General features: G+C 36.8%; 2 protein-coding genes across 4 annotated transcripts; both read right to left on the bottom strand.

Annotated features, from left to right (window-relative positions):
• Positions 1-1,326: 1,326 nt before the first annotated feature.
• Positions 1,327-10,977, bottom strand: LOC114253541 (facilitated trehalose transporter Tret1). The gene is made up of 5 exons (XM_028188470.2): positions 10,626-10,977; positions 9,344-9,512; positions 6,509-6,644; positions 5,706-5,851; positions 1,327-5,030 (listed from the first exon to the last, which is right to left on the bottom strand). Exons 2-5 carry the CDS (start codon positions 9,383-9,385, stop codon positions 3,843-3,845), a joined length of 1,512 nt encoding a protein of 503 aa, XP_028044271.1. The 5' UTR covers positions 9,386-9,512; positions 10,626-10,977; the 3' UTR covers positions 1,327-3,842.
• Positions 10,978-14,435: 3,458 nt separating this feature from the next.
• Positions 14,436-21,050, bottom strand: LOC114253586 (facilitated trehalose transporter Tret1). Of its 3 annotated transcripts, XM_089739895.1 has the most exons (5): positions 20,652-21,047; positions 19,105-19,280; positions 17,860-17,995; positions 16,631-16,776; positions 14,436-15,925 (listed from the first exon to the last, which is right to left on the bottom strand). In XM_089739895.1, the coding sequence occupies exons 4-5, from the start codon at positions 16,721-16,723 to the stop codon at positions 14,795-14,797; spliced, it is 1,224 nt and encodes a 407-aa protein (XP_089596021.1). In that variant the 5' UTR covers positions 16,724-16,776; positions 17,860-17,995; positions 19,105-19,280; positions 20,652-21,047; the 3' UTR covers positions 14,436-14,794. The 3 variants fall into 3 exon arrangements, with proteins under 3 accessions (XP_089596021.1, XP_089596020.1, XP_089596022.1); XM_089739894.1 differs by lacking the exon at positions 19,105-19,280 and having other exon boundaries at positions 20,652-21,045; XM_089739896.1 differs by lacking the exons at positions 17,860-17,995; positions 19,105-19,280 and having other exon boundaries at positions 20,652-21,050.
• Between the last annotated feature and the right edge of the window lie 4,362 nt (positions 21,051-25,412).

Genomic DNA, 25,412 nt, shown 5'->3' with positions numbered 1-25,412 from the left:
TTGTGTCGCTGGAAATATGTAAATCGCCATTATCATTGTATAGTTTTAGGTGTCGATGTAACAGCGCCGTGAAATCGCGTCCGGTTTTTATGCTATGATGCAATTTAATTGTATAGGTCTCTCAGCCTACAATGTGTACAGATAATATATTGGCTTTGACGTTTTAATATGTCAATGTCAGTCGTTGACAGATTTCGAGAATACCTTAGATTCATAATTCGGTATTATTTTCATATTTTTTTTTTCTAAAGGTTTTCATCAAAACCGTTCAGACTTATTGAAATTTTCAAGTAATTTCTTTCTTTTACGCTAGTAGTATCCGCAAATATAAAATCCATATAAATGATTTCTGTATTTATCTGTACCTATTGAATTTCGGACATTCTACGTCATATAATAATTTTATAATGCTCACAACATAATTATATTTATGTTAAATATTTTTAGTGAATATATTTTGGTGTTTAAAGGTAATGAATTTTATTTATGGTTAAAAACTGATTTTGGTAATGGCAATGTTTTTTTGTTCCTATTTTTTAACGGTTACGATAATGACAGTGATATAAAAACAAAAAAACTTTTTTTATGAATCGAGTTATTAGAACAAAGTGTGCAAACACGAACCTTTATTAATAATAGGTATTAACCAAGAGTATTATTAGCTATAATAGAGTAATTTATGTAGTTATTAAGTAGACAAATGAATTTCCTATTGTTTTATTTTATAAATATATTTTTTTTGTAATCGTGTAAATAATAATATTTGTGTAATTAATGCATTTATTTTTATTGTGTATTTATTACACGATTTCATGACGCTGTTCTTCAAAACGACACGTTTATCTAAGAAATTCAAATAAAAAAATTAAAAAAATTTATGTTTTTTATTTCATTCAATATCCAAATATCGATTACCAAATTTAATTATCGATAAATATTTAATATAATAGTATACATACCGAATTGAAATAAAAATCTTAAATTGCTTTTCAATAAATAATTTAATAACATCCATTACATTTAATATACAATTATCAAAGTTCGATTACATATATACAAAGACGACATCAAAGATTTGTTTTACAATTAAAATTGATCCTCAAACAAAACGTCATGTGCAATCACCAAACAAACAGTACAGGGAACATTCAAAATCTTATACGAACGATAATAGCATTCAATTAATTTTAGACTAGCTGACCCGGCAGACTTCGTAGTGCCTCAATCGATAAATAAAATACCTAAACTTTTGTATAAAATAAACTTAAAACAAACAAAAGGAATCCTTCCGACGGGGGACACATCAAAGGAAAAACAAAATTATTATTTTTATTTAATTCTGAGCATTTTCATATTTATCTACCTTTTAAACCTTATCTGGACTTCCACAAATAATTCAAGACCAAAATTAGCCAAATCGGTGCAGCCGTTCTCGAGTTTTAGCGAGACTAACGAACAGCAATTCATTTATATATATATATATAGATAATAATAGTAATATAACATTTGCTTAATTTACATGTAGGGTTTCTTGTGAGCCCACACGTGTAGGTACAGCCAACCTGCCTATTTCTGCCGATTCGCTCAAAAAGACGAACTCAATAAATATCAAGACCCACATTTTTAGGTATTGAATGGATTGTCGGTTGTTAACTGATTGCCACGGCGTCGCCACGTGAACGCCGTCACCAATTTTGAGAAATGAGTTTGTCTGTGCGCCTGGTATTGCTGATCTCAAGATACCATCGCCAGATTATCGTCTTCTTGCAATCACAAAATGAGGTCATCATGATGTCTAAGTCTGAATTGTATATAGTACCTACAGTGATTGTGTGCACGTCGAAATAAGTACCTTCCACTAAATACTGGTGTGGCGAAACCTTTGGTCACATCACGCGCATGCGCGGCTAAAAAAATCAGGGAGGCCATGATTCCCGCCGCTTTTTATATTAGCGTCCTAAACATTAATTACGTCTTACAACCAGTACATACAGAAAAATAATACAATTGGCCCGTTTGTTTATTCATTACACGATAATACGTCTTCATCGCGGAAGCTCTGCTTTCGTGAAACACGCGTCTTATGCACATATTTCTTTAGAAAAAGCGGTACCAGCCTGCGAGATTTAAACATCGGCACAATCACTTCGCTTGATACAAGCTCACGGAGCACTTTATTCTAAGACTAGCGGCCCGCTCCGGCTCCGCTCGGATCTTTAACAAAAATTACAACGATATCTGACGTTGTTTTTTTTTTTTATAAAAGAACACTAATTGTGGCATAATTGTTAGACATATGCTGTCGCGACACTTTTTGTAAATATTATTGTGTTCTACAAAGTCGTTGTATATTATTTTATTCTATCATCAATAGTTTTCGCAGGGCACGCGATGTAAAGAATATTTTTGGTAATTTTTTTACACCTTAGGTTACATTATTGGAGTTTTAGTAAGGATCCATATTTTTTTTTTTAAATTAATTTAAATGTTACTCGGGAATAGTGTAGCTTCCAAACATTGAAAGAATTTTTCAAATCAGTTCAGTACTTTAGGAGCCTATTCAATACAAACAAACAAACAAATCTTTCCTCTTTATAATATTAGTATAGATGGCAAAGAGTTCAAAACTGGAACAAACACCTTACTTAGAATTATTTGGCAGTAAGTTTGATACACTTGCTCACTCTGGATGTTTCAAACCCCATTGCATTATAATATATCCATAGAATTATTTCGGACACGATATATATGTACCAATAAATTGCTCGAGTTCGGCATTCAGTAATTTAACTAAAAAACACTTCTTTTTCGATGTGTACTATTGTGGTTTTTAAAATTTTTCATCCTTAAATCAGTTTGCTCTTGTAATAGGGAATGCTGTATATCATCATCACCATCATCATCAGCCTTTATCTGCCCACTGCTGGACATAGGCCTTCCCCAATGCGTTCCACATAATGCGGTCCTCCGCCTTCCGCATCCAACGACTTCCTGCCGTGCGCACTAAGTCGTCAGTCCACCTGGTTGGAGGACGCTCCACGCTCCTGGTACCCATCCGTGGCCTCCATTCGAGGACTTTTCTCCCCTATGATGCGAAATCTTCAACATTTATATTATATATATTTTAAATTATAGATAGAAAAATAAATATATAAGTATTTTTTTTTTAAAATACTTCTCTAAAATATTGGACACTACTCATTGCTAACGCTCGCGCTGGCCTGTAACAGGTATACTACGCGTATGCGTTCGAGTGCCACGCATTCACTCTCGCTCTGTCTCTTTCTATTCCATGGTAGCCTTAAGCGTTCAACGCAACCTTGTTGGAAGTCGTATTAGAAGTTTCACTTCAATAAACTTAAAGAAACGAGATTTTAATCACGAACAAAGAAAAATTAACAACAATTCTGATATCAATAAAAATCGCTCAATTCCATTGTGTCATGCTTAAACATAAAGATTATAAACATAATATTGATTACAGAACACTCCATAAAGTATTGCATAATCCTATCATTGAATCTAAATAGATTAAATCTAATCTTTTACATCTATTGCCGCAAAAAAATACGTAACAACAATATCTTATATACATTCAGAAACCAGCTGCCGACACATACGGCAATATAAAATTCATACATTTCAATATCAGTCGAAGCCGAGTTAGATAAAAACCTGAAAATCTCCATTATTCACCCACATAAATCTCGTTTGGTAAAACCGTTCTGAAGTCGTATTTTGAATCACTCGTCCGTTTCGTGAGACTTAGCACACGGATATCTGATGATAACATATATTTTTGTCGTGAACGACTTTCAAATTGTCATTCAAAATAGCTTGCATTAATGCAAGATATGACTACTGCATCGGCGCATAGACATTTTCCTTTTGTAAGCCAGCACCGGGCATGAATGGAAAATTTCTTTCTCTTCTAACTCCTGTCTATTCAACGGGCGACCTCTAAACTCATCCTCAATCTGCTGTAGCGTTTTCCCTTTTGTTTCGGGTAGCAAAATCCAGATCACCAACAGACAGTAGCACAGCATGAGTGAGTAAACTGTGTAAGTGCCATGAACGCCCACACTGTCCACTAAGCCTGGGAAGGTTTTTAAGACCAAAAAGAACGATACTGACATCGTAGCTAAACTAATGGTCCCGCCTATGCTCTTGTATTCCAGAGGGAATACCTCTCCGCCGATTACGTTCGGTAATGGCAACATTCCGGTCGCTACAGTGAAAAACTGCAAATTAATCAGTAATGCGGGTATCCACATCGCATCGTAAGGTAAGGCGTGCTCCGATCTGAGATAAGTGTAACCAGAAATTGCGATCTGACTGAACACGCACAGGCCGCCGGTCGCAAACATCATTGTCCGTCTTTTCAGTTTGTTTATGACAAACACAGCTACAGAATTCGAGATGAGACGTTGGGTGTCCAGTACTATCATCCAGAAATTAGCATTAGCTGCTGGACCAAGGATCAGCTTGATAATTTTGGTGGAATACGCGGCCATAGTGGTACCACCGGCGAATTGTACCATCACATACGCGTGCATCATCAGAATAATGGGTTTGTGAAACTCTTTCTTTTTAATCGTGGTAATCATTTCTCGAAAGCGGCTCTCGCTTCTCTTGGCTTTTAGGCTGATAGCGGCGTCTTCGTAAAGCATTCTCGCTTGGATCATCTCTTCGAGCTCATCTTCTTCATCGTTTCCTCGGAGCCAGCGAAAGACCTCGCGACTCTCTTCATATCGATTTTTAGATGCTAACCAACTGGGAGATTCTGGGGAATAAATCGTCATAACTAAACTGACAAAAGAGAAGAATACGCAAATAAGCGCAGTTTTCTGCCACGATAGTATTGATCCTATGAGATGCACGAAGAATATACCAAACGCTTGGGTCAATGATATTGTTGTGAGGAAGGCTCCGCGATTTCTGGGACTAGCGTATTCTCCAATAAGGACCGAACGAAGTGGAGACAGCATACCGATGGATAATCCTTGAAGTATTCTACCTAGAAGCAGCTCCTGCGAAAATAAGGTGGTCTATTTAAAAAAAAATTGTTTTATTGCAAAATATATTACTTAGCTTGAAAAATTAAATTAGAAATTGGAAACTATGTGCAAAATATACGATTATTTATTATAAACTAGAGGTCCCGCAGTAGTCGAAATTCGACTATAATTAATTGGAATTGTAAGTTTGTACACTATTATAATTGTATTTTATAGTTCTATAATCACAAATTTCGCCAAGACTACACTATAAAAAATATTAACAAAGACAAACAATATTTAATCTCAATTTGACAACAGACATCAAGAACAAAAGTTTGACAATAAATAGTATGCATGCGTGTGTGCGTCAAATACATGGTATGTAGTGTGTGTAATGTTTTCTTTATTGATTTAATGTATCTTTTATGCATTATTTAAAAAAAATATTAGCATTATGCACTTCTTCTCTATATTCTCTATCAGTGTGGAAAATTTCATACTCCTCCGTCCGCGTAATTTTCGTAAAAAGGGATACAAAGTTTTTGCTTCACGTATTAATATATAGATAATAAATTTTTATGTAAATCTGTCATTTAATAAAACTTATGCCATAAATGCCTATAAATCTTTTCCTTAGATACCTTTCTTTTTCTTAGATACCTAATTTTATTTCAAATGTTTTTTCTTCACAATCGATAAATTTACCTCAAAGTTGGTTGCCAATATTGTCGTGAACCATCCCACGAGAACAGGTATTGTGACCACGAAATGAGCGAATCTCCGCCCAAACCGACTCATGATGGGCGAAGTGATGAAGCTGCCCACTAGCTGCGTGATACCTAATACTGCAGCTGTAATATTAACAAAATAAAATTCCATTTAGTTTTATTAAAGCTCACCATCATAGACTATATGGCTGAATAGGGATGTGGTGGTACCTACCGGTGCGGGCCCAAAAAACGCCCTACCACCATTTATATTATAATGCGTTTCGGTTTGAAGGGTGAGACAGCCGTTATAACTTTACTTGAAACCTTAGAACTTATATCTCAAGGTGGGTGGCGCATTTACGTTGTAGATGCCTATGGGCTCCAGTAACCACTTAACACGAGGTGGGCTGTGAGCTAGTCCACCCATCTAAGCAAGTTGTAAAGTCTCAGTATAGTTACAACGGCCGCCCCACCCTTCAAGCCGAAACGCATTACTGCTTCATGGCAGAAATAGGAGGCGTGATGGTACCTACCCGTGCGGACTCACTAGAGGTCCTACCACCAGTAATTACGCAAATTATAATTTTGCGTGTTTGATTTTTATTACACGATGTTATTCCTTCACCGTGGAAATCAATCGTGAACATTTGTTAAGTACATATTTCATTAGAAAAATTGGTACCCGCCTGCGGGATTTGAACACCGGTGCATCGCTCAACATGAATTCACCGGACGTCTTATCCATTGGGCCACGATGACTTCAAAGTTGTATATCTTTTATTTGACTGGAGAACGTACCGAGCCATGACTCTTCGGCCGAACTCAACTTTATGAAGGAGCCAGGTTGCTGCAGTTGCGGCAGCAGAATCGCAGGAAAGCCGATTGTGCAGCCGTGCCCAATGATGTTGCTTCCCACCGCAGCCGTAACGAAACACTATAAAATAAGGATAAGGTATATTTATCCAGCCATATATTTTTTTTCGGGTAGAGGGCCGAACCTCCTACGAGGTCCCCGCGCAAAAGGGGCGCGCGGGGTATGTGAGACTCAACGGTCTGCATGGTGTTGTGAGCAGACCGCGGGCCCAAGGATTTTAGGACCCACCCACTAAACGACTCCCCTGCACTCTTACACCCGACGTCCGATCCCCTCCGAGGTCAAAACCCGGATGAGGTAGGGGGGCTACCGCGGTCAACACTACAACCAGACGGCGCGGCTCACCCCAAGGACGCCCAGCCGACGGAGCCTTCGAGGCGAATCGAAGGCTCTGAAACGTCGGCCGTCTCGGTACGGCAGCCCGTCGGGCCGCCCAGACGGTGCCGCTGGTGTCCCGGAATACCCCGCTGGACCAGAACCAGCCTGCCGGGTCGGGACGCGATACACCGTCGACCGGTCGCTCTATTCACTCCACGGCAGCGCGCTAGAGTGCTGGTAGCGCGCCGCGCGGCCTCACCCCCTCAGGTCGCCCCTTGACCTTCACCGGGGGGAGCCGCGCTACGCCTATTATTAGATTTTTTTTATTGCCCTTGTTGGCAGACGAGCATACAGCCCACCTGATGGTAAGTATTTACCGTCGTCGCAATGCCAGGGGCAGAGCCAAGCTGATGCCTACTGTAACCTAAACATTGGAATGTCTTACAATCCACTTATCGGCCTTAGAAGACTTCGTGTTTTATGCACTGTGCCAATAACCACGTATGACTTTTTTTTATTGCTTAGATGGATGGACGAGCTCACAGCCCACCTGATGTTAAGTGGTTACTGGAGCCCATAGACATCTACAACGTAAGCGCGCCACCCACCTTGAGATATAAGTTCTGAGGTCTCAGTAATAGTTACAACGGCTACCCCAGCCTTCGAACCGAAACGCATTACTGCTTCACGGCGGAAATAGGCGGAGTGGTGGTACCTACCCGTGCGGACTCCCAAGAGGTCCTACCACCAGTGAGCACGCAAATTATAATTTTGCGGGTTTGATTTTTATTACACGATGTTATTCCTTCACCGTGGAAGTCAATCGTGAACATTTGATGAGTACGTATCTCATCAGAAAAATTGGTACCCGCCTGCGGGATTCGAACACCGGTGCATCGCTATTTATAAATGCACCGGACGTTTTATCCTTCAGTTCACGACGACTTCAGAACACGTAACAATATTGACGTAACAATATTCTTTAGCAAGGATCTTAAAAATCAAAAATAAAAAACTCATTTCTCATTCATTGTGTTGATCACAGTTTTACGTCATTAATAATGTAGGTACTATTTTACTTACTATTCTAAGGGTTTCAACGAACCCTATACATCATCTCGAACTAACCAATATCCCGATAAACTGTTTCAAATGGAAAATGTTTGTAACATACAAATCTATAAATGCCTTTTTAATAGACAAAAGAAGATCAGATTGTTTTAAATTTTGAAGATTCGGTTCAGGAGGTGCACAGAACATACGAAGGTGATCTGATTTTGGCTCAAGGATATAAGAAATACCGTATACAATATAATAGAGACTTCCACTTCATAGCTCAAGATGGGTGGTGCCACCTTCGGCCCCGAAAACGACTCAGCTTCACACTAAACACTAAACACGCCTAACACTAAACATTAAACACGCCTAAACACGCCACTATTTTTCTCTTGTTAAATCCAGTAGTTAATGCCTTTTGAAGATCGATTTTAAACTGATTCTAATTGAACGATTTCACGCACAAGTACATGTGAATCAAACTGGTTACAATACATAGAAGCACTGCTTCTGGTCGTTTTAAGTGCCATCGAGCATCTCTGATGATAATCCTGGAAGCGCTTAAACTGAAGTTTATCTCTAAGCGTGTTTATCTCTAAACATATTTATCTCTAATCATATTTATCTAAGAGCTTAATTAAGGTTGCACCAATGATTGAAATTTGATCATAAATACTGACTGACACCTCAAGGCTTATTATATTCATTTTGCATTGCATTTTGAATTTCGTTCTATTAATGACATTTTTAATCACTGACTATTTATTATTCGATCTTTTTGATCTTTAGTCTTTTATTTGAGATTTATTTTGAAGTGAAAACTTCTTTAGAATCGTTGTGATTTCAAACCGGATGCAACGGAAAAAACGACAGGTAAGAGACACAAATACAAAAATGTGTAGGATGAAGCCAGCAAAGAATGAGACAGAAATATACATACTATTTAATACAGCGCCATCTGTGAGATTTTTTAATACTAACGTGTGTATGAAAGCTCTTGTAGTGAATTTTAATTTAGGATTATACGTGAAATTAAAATATCAATTCACAGAGGGCGCTACCTTACAATTATTTACTAATGACAAAATTTTACATATACTTAAGACGTTTAGGATAATTGTATTTTAATTTTGGAAGGTTTCACTTCTACCACGTGTGAATTGCACACATTTTGTTTTTTTTTTTTGGGAAATAAACTTACAATAACTGCATGTAATATATTAAACATAATTATACCAAACAGGTATCGATTATTAACCAAACACACGCATAAATATTGGATATATTCTAAATGATTAACTACTAGCGTTAATGGCTTATGTCACAAATAAGTATTGTTATAAGAAAACAAAATATCTCAGAATATAAATTAGAAAATTACTCACTTGCTTCATAAACGGGGTTATCCAGCTTTTGTTCGGTGTCATTCCGCTAAATATGCTTCATTAATATTATTTAAAAAAAATGCTGTTTCTAACTCACAATTTCGTAATTCAGACAATGAAAATTGCACCTAATGCCGCGCTTAATACAGTCCAATTTTGCTAAACGTTTCTTGGGGATTGATTACAAAAAAAAAACTTTATCACATTTCCGCCAATGCTTAGTTTCGATAATACAACATCAAACAATAAATAACACGTCGATTGTAATTGTTTTTGTAATAGCATCGTATTATTTATTAATCAATTTAATTGCATTCAGTGGATTATTGAACTTTGAATAAGGGTCCGTTCATATTTGTGATTAATATTACATAAATATCACGTATCTTGTTAAATATTATAAAAAAAATATTCAAACTATACAATGTGTATTCAGCATGAATTTCACTTGAGTCGTGAACATTTAGTGGAAATTTTTTCTAATATTATTTGCCAAATATTGATTTATAATGGTTTCGTTATAATGGCAAATCGTTTTTTTTTTTGAACATTTAGTTTGAATTTATTGATTTAATATTATTTATTGAATAAAAACTACTTTTACATGTTATAATAAATAACATAATCTCACTTTCATTTTATTGTCATTATATTATTCAGATAATATAAATGTAAGTTAATACTTCACAGTTTTTGTGGTCACGGACAACCGTCGACGTCGTCTTTCTAAAGGATAGTTTTAATTAATATTTACAATAAACTTATTTAACATTAATTTAGAAAAAAAACTAACGCGGTTCCACGGCTTTTCCGGGTTATGAACAACTTCTTCAATGCCTAAGCCTTTGCCTAAGCAAACAAACAATTACGCGAACTATTTGATTGTGAGTAGTCGAAATAACCACAAGTCATATTGCCACCAACAAACTAACGCAATGGTCTAATCCAGTCGCTGTATTTCACACACTTTCCTAAACACCTCGCGTGAAGAATGTCACATTTTAAATTATTTCTTTTGTTTTTCTTGCTTCTTTAATGATTCTGCTGTCCATCCCTTTTACTAACATATGATTAGGATCATAAATCATTCTAGATGTTCATAGAGAGATACTAATCACAATATCAGGTTGTCATCTTATCAGAACAAGTTGATAAAAGACCAGTTAAATCTCTAATAATCTACACTAAAATCACAGCTTTAGATGGATAAGATTTTGAATACACTACAATCTACGCAGAAGTCTATAGTATGTATTTAAAAGATGTACCATTTTTAAATTACCTTAAATTTTGCTATTCGTGTACTTGAAACTAGATCTTTAATCCCCAAAATTAAGTAAGTAAATCTAACGCAAATTAAATTCAAAGCTTCATAACAATACGCATTGGTGATTAAACCACAGAGTTCGTATTTCTTTTCTGCACACGCTTATTCTCTGCGAATTAAAATTAATCACAAAGAAATAATGCTTAAAAATGATAATTAATAAATAATATGATGTATGTAACGTTCTATGTCGATGCGATCACAAAAAATCACTTTCGCCTAGACGAGAATCTATTTGAGAATTTATTTTTTAAGCGCACGTAAACTTTCACGCGTATATGGACGACGCACTGTCGATGTCTTATACCACACGCCTATCATCATTTTATGACAAGAAAATCGCCAATAAAAATATACATTTTATCTATTGATAAAGACGGCCACCGCGCATGTGCATGAACGTCGATCCACAAGTCATGGGTGACGTAAGCGTTATAGTAAAACTTTAGAGTTTGGTCATTTGTAGTTTTTACTGAAATTCGAAAGTTTTTATTTTATTACATTGATGGGTGGACAAGCTCACGACCTGATGTTAAGTGATTACCGGAGCCCATAGACATCTACAACTCAAATGCCGACACCCACCTTGAGATATGAGCTTTTAGGTCTAGTTACAACGGCTTACCTTCAAACCGAAACGCATTACTGCTTCACGGCTGAAATAGGTAGGATGGTGGTACCTACCCGTATGAACTCAGAAGACGTCATACCACCACTAATTACGCAAATAATAAATTTGGAAGTTTGATACACGATGTTATTCCTACACCGTGGCAGTCAATCGTGAACATTTGTTAAGTACGTATTTCATTACAAAAATTGGCACCTGCCAGTGGGATTCGAACACCGCCGCATCGCAAGATACGAATGCACCAGACGCCTTATCTTTCAGGCCATGACGACTTTTAAAGTAATCAGAACGATACTTGTGTGCTGCAAATGTGGATATATCGGCCCTTTGTCAACTTCCATTACGGCCATTTTCAGTTGAGCCTAAAAAGCGAATGTCTGTTACGGCAACTTAAGGTGTAATCTAAGTTAAAGACCTTAAATATTAGGTCCGGGTACATTTGTTTTTGTATTGTATGCTCACGATAAAACTGAAACATCGTGGTAGCCACTACATAAAGACCACGGCCTTGTGAAATCTTCTACCAATCTACAGAGGAAAAAGAGGTTTTCCTATGTTTCATAACACTTCTTTTGTATTTTCACTGACTTGTTAGCGCAGTTGGTAACAAAATATCAGCTTAATTCCCATTGAGCAAGGTTTTTATTATACGACAGTTGATTAAATAGAATTAAACATTTACAAACACCAAATATTTTACTACAAGTATATGTAGTCTCAATAAACGAGTATTCTTATAATAGGGAAAATGCTTCTTTGGAACAAAGATCCTTTAATGCAATTACCTTGTTTATATTAATCTAGCAATGGCTAAACTTTTATCTTATTTTACTCTAGATTAACATAAACATTGGTTACCCGACCAAACATCACAGTTCACCCATCTTGAAATATGAGGTTAAAGACTTTATAGTCTTATAAAACTCCAGTCATCTAGATCCGGCTCGAAGGACCATTGTCTGAATATCAAGCTCGAGGTTTGTGCTAGAGGTCTTAAATGTATTAATGTAAAAATTATAAATCGAGCATGCGCACGATGAAAGCCGATCGAGCGAATATTGAGTTGACTCATACGTGAAGACAAGGGTTCCTGGCGGTCCGGAAACACCATAGACGAAAGTTAATTTCAAAGCTGAATGGTAAATGCCAGAATATATATCTGGAAATACAATGTGGATTAGGGCAATGCATTTATTATGGACGGATTCTGCTCCGCTGGTATGGTAAAAACTAAATAAAAGAATCACCTCAAACAAACGTTGGCCAGCCACAATAGTCAAAACAATAACACAAGTCAAGATCCGCTTTTGTTCTATCTTATACAGGCATGCTACCATAGATAATACACATAAATTATTTATAGATAAGCAACTCAAGCACTCAACAAAAAAAGTTTACGAGTGTCGGCCACTAGATGGCTTCGCTTCGATTAGTTTCATGGGGCTGGACGGAAAACGAAACCTGTGAATGCGGATGCCCAGAGCAAACTGTACGCCACATTGTCATGGAATGCCCACTAACGAAATTCGCAGGCCAAGTGGAAGATTTCAAAAATGTAACAGAAGAAACAATCGATTATTTCACAAACTGTAAATTTAAATTATAGCCACGCAGTGTAAACGAATGCCATACGATAAATAAATAAATAGTTTCTCATTGCTCCTGTATATGGCAGTAACATATTATCTATTCTATATTATATTTTTAATTAAGGATTTTGTTAATTTTCAGAAACCACAAATTGATAAAATTTTGTCAATTTGTCTAATATATAAGTACAAATAAAGACTTGTGTGATTTTTTTTTCTGTGTTTACATATACAATAATTAAATGCAATAACCTTAACAACATATAAGTTTAGGGGCATCCGCTACAAGATGTCGATAGTTTCCATACAAAATTTTTTTTGTCTTAAAGTATCGCAGTTTTAGAGCCCCACATGCCACTAAAGCATTTCTGTCAAATCGTGACTTTCATTATTTAGGAGAAAAAGACCAAATTCAGATTAAAAATTAAAAATAAACAATATGTAACCAATAAATTATTATTTATTTCACAAAATAAATAAAATATCAACAATAACAAACAAGTCTTTATATAGTCTTTCTAATAAATTGCTAGAATTTCGACCACAGACGATAATACTAGGATACGTACTAGTTCCGCAATAGGGAATAAGGCGTCTTTTTTTCAGTTACGCGCAAAGCATACTCTGCCAAACTTTGAATGAAACTACATTGAATGCGATTGCGATTCTCATAATACGCACATGTAATAACATTGTAGAATCCGGTGTATTTATTTATTACATTGAAAAAATGTAGGTTTAAAAGGTAATTCAATTACAGAAGGGTATTTGAATATAAACCAAAGATTTTTAAAATAATTTTCTGTCGGTCACTGTTATGTCATAAATTCATATTGTTGCTGCGTTACATTCACTGAAGTATGAAACCTAGTTACATTAAATTCGGATTTTATAAAAAGTTATCGACAGTTAAAGATTTAAAAAAAAAAAACTTAGTACTGACATAGCGAATAACATTATTTATACGGAAGTAGTTCTGTTCTGTCTGTCTGTTGCGTTTTGAAGCATAAACAATTAAACTAATTTTTACGAAACAGTTTAAACTCTCGAGAAGAATATAAGGCTATGGGTAGACAGAAATATAGGGACATATCATCCCACAGTATCACCGTACATACTAGGTACTGGCGAGTACAGAAAAATATTTTGTGACCTCTAGATTTTAATTCTGACAACTCAGGCCGTTTTCCAATTACAACACAAGAGCGCATTATACGGCATAATGCTCAACTAAGCTTCAGCATAATTCGGCATTGTGCGTCACTGAGTCGCATTAAGCTCTGTAATTAACCATTACTTAATGGTAGTTTTCCAATTACTATGAAATAATAAACACGGATTCTGCGGTCATCTGTTGAGTAAATAATATATTTGAAGGATTTTTAATGTGATTTTGAAATTACAAGCCGCGAGTTCGATTCTATGCAAGATGACATCATCCTCGCCTTTTTATTATTAACTAGCTGACCCGGCAGACTTCGTAGTGCCTCAATCGATAAATAAAATACCGACGGGGGACACATCAAAGGAAAAACAAAAATGTTATTTTTATTTAATTCCGAGCATTTTAATATTTATCTACCTTTTAAACCTTCTCTGAGCTTCCACAAATAATTCAAGACCAAAATTAGCCAAATCGGTTCAGCCGTTCTCGAGTTTTAGCGATACTAACGAACAGCACTTCATTTTTATATATAGAGATGACAAGACAATTAAACAAAATATAATGTCACCAAAACTCTAAAGGGCTTCTAGTGAGCACGAGTGAGAACAAATTGCCATAAACTCTCAAATAAACTGCAGTCCTAAAGTTCTAATCTCTTTCTTATGACTTTTTGCACGAGCCGCAAATCACCGGGTTCCGAGGCCGCTAATAATTAAACTAGATTTTATCTTGATCTTTTTTATGTTAGATTCTTCGTTTCTAATTCCGTTTCATCATCCTTCAGTGATTTCTTTTCGATAAGCTCACGTGTTACAATTGGCTTCCCTCGGAATCCATCTTCGATTTCCTGTAGCGTCCTGCCCTTCGTCTCCGGCATCAAAAACCACATGACGAGAAGACAATACGCTATAGAAAACGAGTATACCGCGTAAGTCCCTTCAATACCGACGGAATCGATTAAGCCGGTAAAAGTTTTAAGTATCAGAAACATAGTAGACGATAACGATACTAAACTAATACTCCCAGCTAGACTCCTGTACTGCAACGGGAAAACCTCTCCGGCCATCACGCTTGGCATGGGAGTCACTCCTACCGACATTGCAAAGAACTGCAAGGCCAACAGCAGCGCAGGAAGCCAGATCCCTGTTACGGGAAGGCTGTTATTATTTCTTAAGTATACGTAAAATATAACACCAATGTGACTAGCAAGGCTCAGTCCTCCGGCGGAGAACATCATAGTCCTCCTCTTAAACTTGTGTATAATGAACACGGCCAGCGTATTGGTCAATATTCTCTCTGTGTCGAATATTACCATCCACATATCTGCATTCACGTCACCCATGACGTTCTTAATTATAATTGTCGAAAAGGCCGCCATAGTGACCAAGCCGCACGACTGACTCAGCGAATAAGCGTGGAACATCAATATTATAGGCTTGTAGAACTCTTTCTTTTTTATGGTACCGAACATAGTGATTTTTCTGCCTTGTCTCGACTCTTTGAATGCGATCCTAGCACTAATCATCTTCTCAAGCTCGTCTTCTTCTTGGTCACCCCTCAACCATCGGAATGCTTCTCGGGATTCCTCGTACCTCCCTTGAGAAGCCAGCCAGCTCGGAAATTCTGGACTGAATAAAGTCATGACCAGACTTATGAATGGCAGGAAGAGACATACAAGCGCTGTTCTTTGCCAGTTGATTAGTGATCCTATGAGGTGAACAAAGAAGATTCCGAAGCCTTGCGCTAGGGAAACGGTGGCCAGAAACGCGCCTCTGCTCTTGGGGCTAGTGTATTCACCGATCAGTGCAGAGCGAAGCGGGATCATCATAACGAATGAGATTCCCAGTATTATTCGGCCGACGATTAATAGCTGAAACAATGTCAACAACATCTCTAAGTTTTTTTTATCGCTTAGATGGGTGGACGAAATCACAGTCCACTTGGTGTTAAGTGGTTACTGGAGTCCATAGACTCTACAACATAAATGCGCCATCCACCTTGAGATATAAGTTCTAAGGTATCAAGTATAGTTACAACGGTTGCGCCACCCTTCAAACCGAAACGCATTACTGCTTCACGGTAGAAATAGGCAGGGTGGTGGTACCTACCCATGCGGACTCACAAGAGGTTCTTTACTATCAAAATCTTCTTGATAGTAAAGATCCTCATATGGATATAATAAATAAAATCAATAACTTTGAATAAGATTCTAAGTTGATTCAGTTAAATTTTAAATAATTTCAAAATCATTTATTTCGTCCGAGGTGGTGCCATGTAATATTCGCATTGCACGTCAAAGACATAAATCTCTACGGATACTTTTAAGCTTTCGCTACTTTATAGACCAGTCGCGCGGTCAGATTGGCTGCACCAGTTTGGGAAGGTAACGATTAAGAGAAAACCTTCAACCGAGCGGGTGAAATTGCTCGGTAGACCGACGATTCCGATGTTATTGTTCTAATTTTGTAAACATGCAAACTTATTTGAAAAGGTCACTACCGAACTAGCTTCCCTCTACAATGTAGGATTATAATATAATACTAACGTCTGAATTAAAGAATAAAATTTAAATTACCCAAAAACTAGTTGCCAGAATCGTGATCACCCAACCAACAATACTCAGGACGCTGATCGTGTAGTGGGCCGCCTTCCGACCCTTGGTGCCCATTACTGAAGCCGCTGAGAAACTACCCAGTAAAAGGGTCAAACCAACGGCCGACGCTGAAATTCAAACATACATATTCATTATAGTGTACCAAAACACTTAAGTTGCCATATGGACAACATTTGCTCAGTTGGAGCCAGGACTTCCTTGAGACTTGATGTAGAAATGTCAACTGCCTTTAGCAAATCACAGTGCTGGCAATAAGTCTACCAAGAGAACTAAAAAGTCTGGCCATTATGTTCCGATGGCGTTCACCAATAGCCGGTTTGCAAGGAGAGTGCAAATTTTCTTTTCCATTCCTAATACCTGGTAGCCTAAGAGGCCGTGGGGCCTAGGCTCAACCTAAGTTTGTCAACACAAGCCCTAGCAAGAGCAGTGCTTCGCTGAACTGTATCGTGACCTACTAAGAAAATCCGACTAGAAAATCAGTGGGCATATATTTTATAGCACAATAAAGACACCTGGAGATAAAATCTCAATTTTCATCGTCCATAAAGTCAGCCCTTCAAATCAGAGCACGCAACTTCTTCGCGACTGAAATGAGCAAGTAGACGGTGTTAGAGGATCTAGGAATTACTTTTAGGCTGATTGTGTTTAACAAACCTCACGATACATTACAATTTGGGTTGTGTTTATGGGAGAGTGCTCAACGGTGGTCGCGGCCAAAATTCACCGCTAACGACCGGGTCACTGCTACGCTGCAGTATGTGCAGCAATTCTATGATTGTGGGTTTACTAGTGGCCCGGAGGCTTTTTCAGTTACACAAGGACAGGACACTTACTGGTGGTAGGACCTCTTGAGAGTCCGCGCGGGTAGATACCAGCACCCTGCTTATTTCTGCCGTGAAGCAGTAATGCGTTTCGGTTTGAAGGGTGGGGCAGCTGTTGTAACTATACCTGAGACCTTAGAACTTATGTCTCAAGGTGGGTGGTGCATTTACGTTGTAGATGTCTATGGGCTCCAGTAACCACTTAACACCAGATGGGATGTGAGCTCGTCTACTCATCTAAGAAAAAAAAAAGAAGGGTGAGCAAGGACTCAGCCAAGTTCTTGGTGTCTGACATGGAGATTGAAAATCGCTGGGCCTCGCTCCGTCTCCCGCCAATCGCAGTTTACAAGCCAAAAGAGTTCCACTAACCTAACCAAGAGTCCTGCGATCGTGTAAGCTTAAACCCTGAGTCCGGTTGATGAAGCTGCGGCAGTAAGATAGCAGGGAACCCGCTGGCGGCTCCGTGACCAATGATGTTGAACCCTATCGCGGTTGTTACGAAACACTGAAATACATGAAAGAAAACAATTTTTGGAAGTCATTTTTAACTAATAACTGAATCGTATTGCGCTTATAAAAAGAAATTTATGAAGTTCGAGAAAAAGAAAGAACATGGTTAAACAGTGAACCAAATTATGATTAATTTCATATATTTTTAATCCTGTTGATATTTGGTCAGGATATTAGAGAGAGTTTTAAAATTATTCTTTGTCGTCGTCACATCATCGTCGATCCTTGACACGTGCGCAAATTTTTAATACGCTTTTATTAGCTTCATACGTATGTTAGTATGTAACGGAATCTTTGAACATGATTTTGACGCCCTTCAAAACGTCAGATTCACTCGAAATTTGGCATATTTATTAAGGGCCAATGACAATTCAATATTTTAAACAGTTTGATCCGTTATACTTAGTACGATAATCAGGATTAGCGATTTTTTGTTTTCCTGAGACCCGAAATGTTTGCGTTAAGACCAAGAAGGGAAACTACCCGGCGCGCCGAATACCTATTTCTCGGATAAGTTACCGACTGATTCAGATGAAATTTTTTAGAAATAAAAAAAAAATTTAAAGAATTGAAATTCATCTAAAAAATTAAAAATAAAAAACAGTTTCAAAAAACAAAAAAAATAATGCATTTCTATAAAGCTTTTCTATATATTAAGAACCAACTAAAAAAGAGAAAATAAATTTAAATAAATCTGAATTAAAAATAGTGTAAGAAAAATTGAATTTATTGTAAAGAAAAGCGTTGAGTGCATGTTATCAATAGTTAAAAATATTTTGATAATATCCTTAACAGCATTATTTATTAAATTAATCGGACGTCTTGAAGTCGGCAGTAATGACGTCAAAACAGTCCGTTACAAACAAACATACATACCGAGCTAATGAAAGCCTGTTAATAATTATAGCCTGCTAATACATACAAATATATGAGAGTGAATAAGTGGTAAGAGCCAGGTGAGACCGTATAGATCGCTACCACCACCCTGCTCATTTGTGTATTGATTGATTCCGTTTTGGATTTGATGGATCATCGCGCAAAGTCAGCGACAGTTACCATACCTATCATGAGTTAGCATCTTGGCAGAAAGAATGATCTACATACATAGCTTCGATAGCCGCTCAATAAAAAAAAGGCTGCTAGCTTATCTCTGCCCACTGAGTTTCTCGCCGGATCTTCTCAGTGGGTCGCGTTTCCGATCCGGTGGTAGATTCTGCGAAGCACTGCTCTTGCTAGGGCCAGTGCTAGCAACATTCCCGGTTAGAGACCCGTGAGCTCACCTACACGACAAAGAGTAGGTGAAATAGCCTCTCAAGGCTATCAGCATAGGTAGGGAAAAAAAACACGCAACTAGTAAAATGAAAAAAAAAATGATATTGAAAAAAAATGAAAATAAATATACATATTTTTTATTGGTGGTAGGACATCTTGTAGTCCGCACGGGTAGGTACCACCACCCTGCCTATTTCTACCGTGAAGCAGCAATGCGTTTGGGTTTGAAGGGCGGGGTAGCCGTTGTAACTATACTGAGACCTTAGATCTTATAGCTCAAGGTGGGCGGCGCATTTACGTTGTAGATGTCTATAGGCTCCAGTAACCACGTAACACAAGGTGGGCTATGAGCTCGTCCACCCATCTAAGCAATAAAACATATGAAAAAAAGACATTAACGGAAGACGAACATATGATAAGATATTCAGGCACAGTTGACATTTTACTTAGCACAAATGTAAGCCTTGTTAATAGGAGAACATGCGTAACAATATCGTGTAATATAGTTATCAAACTTAAAAAAAATATACATTAGTTTTTTGATATTTATTTTATCTAAGATATCCGCGTTTGATTCTTTGTTTCAAAGTTATATAATGTAGCGCGTTCCTTTAATTATAACTAATAATTTAATTATACTTTTCCCAATAAAGCCCAAGTAAATTATGATATTACAATTACTATGTGTTGACATTATTATGAAAATACAAAACAAACTATAACTTTTTGACGTTGAATATATATATTTTAGTGTGAATGTATAATATGTAATGATATATATGAAAATCATGGAATCATAAATGACGTAGAAGAAACATCAAAAGAAGAAACAGAAAAATCCCTTCCTATGGGCATAATGCCATAAATATGTTATGGGAATACGACTTCGGGCAAAACGCCGGTCGTAAAACTCATGCCAGATCCTTAATCAGCATGTTAAAAAGACATTCTTTGTCGAACCACATACTAATATATAAATCTACAGTGGTTTTTACGGATGTTCCATTATAACTACTGAACCATGCATCCGATTTACTTGAGACTTGGTAACCATGTAGAAAATACATGTACTTAATGGATAGGCTAATATTTATATGAGTGTTGGACTCTCTAATAATAATGATAATAAATAATAATGTTAAATTTAAATGCCCAGCTAAGCGAGTACGGCTATAATGTGTAATGTATACAAAAAGATAAAGAATTACATTTACTTTATCAAAGGTGTTCTTTTCGGTAAAAACTAGGTACTAGGCACAGGCATTGTACATAATTTTCCTATTACTCTGTACTATGTCTTCTTTTCTGTGTGTACATAAATAAATAAATAAGTACTAGGATAGTAAAGTCAAATCGCAGAAATAAAAAGACTAACTTACTTGTTTCATGTAAGGTGTTATTTTTGGCATCGTTCTTTGAATTCTTCTCGCGATCACATTCTTACATGAAATCAGTGTTGCTTGTTACAATTCAAGGTTTCTCCGCGTCTTATAACAAAATAGTTTAATGCATTGTTCAGTTCAAAGTTTAAAACTAATATTTAAACACGTGCTAATTTAAATGTTGCTACTAAAAATTACCCAAGCGACACGTTGTTGTCACGGCATTGTTCGAATCACAACTAAAATTGATATCAGAACGATTGTACGTTCGGTTGATGGAAGGGACAGATCGTAGCTTAAAAGTAGAAAAAAAAACTATGCGATAAAGATGCAAATATAACATTGCCAGTAAAATATTTTAGAGGTACTTCGATGAGTCATCATCGCTCAATCGAATCATTATGGTCTGGTAAGTTTACGTTGATTATAATTTTATGTACGTATGTCATTACATATGCATACTTGTTTTGAATACGTCGTCAGTGCGTTACAGATTTTTGACAAATATCTTTTATTCTAATATTTAGTTCTGAGGGTAGATTCTTCTCATGCATTTTTTTTTTGGAAATTCACAATTCTGGAGAAAATATTTCATCGTTTTGTCAATCGGTCAAAAAGACCATGACGATAGCTACTACTTAATAGCGTAAACTTTTGAATTGCTAAAAAAAAATATATATAGTGTCAGATATTAATGTGTAATTATTATTTTTTCTGGCTTCTTTCTACCTAAGCTGGTAGCTTTGAGAGGCTATGCCCGCATTACCGCACTAGTAGGTGAGCTCACGGGGCTCTAACTGGGAGCGTTGCTAACACTAGCCCTAGCAAGAGCAGTGCTTCGCAGAATCTACCATCGGATCGAAAATGCGACCAACCGAGAAGATCCGGCGAGAAATCTAGTGGGCTGTCTCAATAGGTTAGCTTACTCGCCGAACCCTTCATCGCAAGAGACGGGTTCGACAAGAACGGTGAACGGTGCTTGGAGTAATGTGTAATGTTTTAAGTTACTAACGTAGATTATAAGTGATACCAACAAAATGTATAGCTTTTTACTGAAATAAACATTTCTTATTATTGTTACAGGAAATTGTTGTGAGAACATTCAAAGTCATGAAGTTGTTTTTGGCTTTATTTTTATTTTCCCTGTAGAGAGAGAGTGACATTCTTCAGTTTTGCTAGTGGGTGTAAATGAGTGGTGAAACGTCCTGAGCTTAGAGGCGCCGTCTGGACTGAGCTATCTGGTCACGCAAATAGAACATTTAAAGGATGGGTAGGGCTGTCAAACAAGAGGAAACGCGTCCGACTATTTTTAGTATTTTATAAATTCTATTACTGTGTCATCTGTTTTTTTACTGGTGGTAGGACCTCTTGTGAGTCCGCACGGGTAGGTACCACCGCGCTGCCTATTTCTGCCGTGAAGCAGTAATGCGTTTCGGTTTGAAGGGTGGGGTAGCCGTTGTAACTATACTGAGACCTTAGAACTTATCTCTCAAGGTGGGTGGCACACTTACGTTGTAGATATCTATGGGCTCCAGTAACCACTTAACACCAGGTGGGCTGTGAGCTCGTCGACCCATCTAAGCAATAAAAAAAATACATCTCATTTAAACTTATCCGATACCTAAAAATGTTCGGAATAAAAATGTCTCTAAGTAGATTACTATACTTGTTTTGTGTTCTCTTGTTGTGATTTGTTTAGTATTTAATTTTATCTTACTCATAAAATGTACAATAACATTTGCTATCGGTAAATTCTATACGTAGAGTCCCTGATATCAATGTTCATATTCGATTTCCTAATTGTTTGTTTTACACTTGATATTATTTTAATACTTTGACTTATTAAGAAACGTCTACCAACTTATAGTTATTTTTTTATATATAATATATATAAAATTTACTTATAGTTTATTTTTAATTTAAATAATTATTATCCTGACTTTTTCTTTTATTACATTTACTTTATCTGTACGTGCTTTTTCCAGATGAACTATATAATAAAAAGCATGCGGGAGCATTTAAACGTATGGGAGATTTGTAAGGCTTTTTACACTTCTTGTTGTTAGCTTGTTACAGCTAGTTCTTAAAAAAAACAACAACATTCGTTGACTGACTATATAATAGGTTGGGGAAAAAGTATTTTCGCATTATAGTAAGTATAAACTTGTATTAAAATTTCTTTGGCTATAATATTTGAATCTGGCTGGTTTTTGGTATCATTAAAAGTTTAAATTTTAAAGAAGATAATTTCTAATTCATATTTGGAAAATGTGTGATTTTTATTTATTTTTCGTACTATCAAGATGAGTGAAACAAATGAAGAAATTTGATACATTTTAAAATTTTACTACAAAAAAGGTAAATATGCAACGCAAGCCACGAAAAAAATTCGCGATGTCTATGAACCAAGTGCAGTGTCTGTGAGAGTAGCACAAATTTGGTTTAAGCGTTTTCAATCCGGAAATTTTGTAGTCAAAGATGCAGGTAGCTCTGGTCGCCCTATTACGAATAAAATGGATGTCATTTTTGAAAAAGTGGAGCAAGATCGGCATATCAGTAGTTACAACGTAGCTGAAGAACTGGGAATTGACCACAAAACAGTTTTGGCCCATTTGAAAAAAACTGGGTACACAAAAAATCTCGATATTTGGGTACCTCACGAGCTCACTGAAAGAAACCTAATGAACCGTGTAGTCATTTGTGTTTCTTTATTACGACGTAATAAAGCTGAACCATTTTTGAAGAAGCTGATAACTGGTGATGAAAAATGGATCACGTACGACAAGAACTTGCGAAAAAGGTCGTGGTCAAAGGCCGGTCAGGTTTCACAGACGGTGGCGACACCTGGGTTAACTCGCAACAAGATGATGCTGTGTGTGTGGTGGGATTGGAAGGGCATTATTCATTATGAGCTGTTACCACCAGGCAGGACCATCGGTTCTGAACTCTACTGCGAACAACTGATGAGATTAAAGCAAGAAGTTGAGAGAAAGCGGCCGGAATTAAGCAAGAGAAGGGTTGTGGATTTTCATTATGATAACGCTAGACCTCACACATCTTTAACAACTCAGCAAAAATTAAGAGAGCTTGGCTCGGGGCTGTTAATGCATCCGCCGTATAGTCCTGACCTTGCACCTTCATATTTCCAGCTGTTTCGGTCTCTTCAGAATTCTTTAGGTGGCAGTCTCAGGTTAACATCACGAGATGACTGCCAAAACCAATTGTCACGGTGTTTTGATCAGAAGCCCCAAAATTTCTATAGCAATGGAATCATGTCCGTACCTACAAGACGGCAAAAAGTTATCGAAGAAAATGGTACCTACATACTTTAGTTAAATGTAAATAAAGAAAACAAAAAAAAAGTGATTTTTCTTAAAAAATACGAAGTAACATTTACCCCAACCTATTATAATATAGAAACTTCCTGGGACCAGTGATGAATTAAATCAATAAAATGTACAGAAAAAAAAAAACAAAATGTGTGCAATTCACACGTGATAGAAGTGAAACCTTCCAAAATTAAAATACAATTATCCTAAACGTCTTAAGTATAATATGTAAAATATTGTCATTAGTAAATAATTGTAAGGTAGCGCCCTCTGTGAATTGATATTTTAATTTCACGTATAATCCTAAATTAAAATTCACTACAAGAGCTTTCATACACACGTTAGTATTAAAAAATCTCACAGATGGCGCTGTATTAAATAGTATGTATATTTCTGTCTCACTCTTTGCTGGCTTCATCCTACACATTTTTGTATTTGTGTCTCTTACCTGTCGTTTTTTCCGTTGCATCCGGTTTGAAATCACAACGATTCTAAAGAAATTTTCACTTCAAAAACTAAAACCGATTCTAGCAACCTTCACGTTTACTTTGTATTTTTCAATACGCGTGTCTGTTTGTTTGTGTTGCGTTCACACTTATTAGTTTTTTTTTTTTTATGTCGTCAACCGCTTTAGACACCGCCAATAAACTTAATGATATGTACATAATCGTAACGCTCGTATACAAAGAATTTACCATATTTAGCTCACTTTTATATTAACACTTATCTACATATATTATATTCGTTAACTCACTACCTTGTATGTGTACAAATTTTCAGATTGATTTCGGAATCGGATAACAGTGCATTTAAAAATTTAGTGACAGAAAAGGTTTAAAATAAAATACTTATTCAATAAATTTCAAATACAATTTTCCCTGCTTAGGTAGGGATTACCTAACCTACCCTACCTTACGTAGGGTAGGGATTGGGGTACTATCAACGATTAGTCGTTGGTAGTACGAGCTATTCAAACTACGCATGGTTTGGTAGGTGAGTTCACGGAGCTCGACCTGGGAGGACTTGCTGATACTAGCTAGAGCAGTGCTTCGATGAATCTACCACCGGCATGGAAACGCGACCCACTGAGAAAACTTTAAAAATATATTCGGTAGCCCTACATTCGCATGACAAATGAAGCTCTTCATATGTACCGCACACACAGTTCGAGGTCACAATAAACGACATCACACGTTCCATTCCCTTATGTTTAATCGTGGTTAAAGATTTGTAAGCCGCAGAGCTAAACCGTAGCTACAAACTTGAAATTTTGGCAATTTACTCCCTTTATGTTTTACGCATCCAATACGGATCCAATGATTTTTGGGGATTAAAGAAGCTAAAAAGGATATACGCTAGTCCGGACGCCCGCCGTTTTCAAAGTAAAAAGTACCTGATTTTGTTTATGAAAATGTCTGGATGCACTCTG

This window comes from Bombyx mandarina, chromosome A1 (genome assembly GCF_030267445.1).
Source record: "Bombyx mandarina strain Sakado chromosome A1, ASM3026744v2".
NCBI classification, from domain to species: domain Eukaryota; kingdom Metazoa; phylum Arthropoda; class Insecta; order Lepidoptera; family Bombycidae; genus Bombyx; species Bombyx mandarina.
Note: the sequence above shows the minus strand (reverse complement) of the source record. Positions and strands in the feature narration are given on the sequence as shown.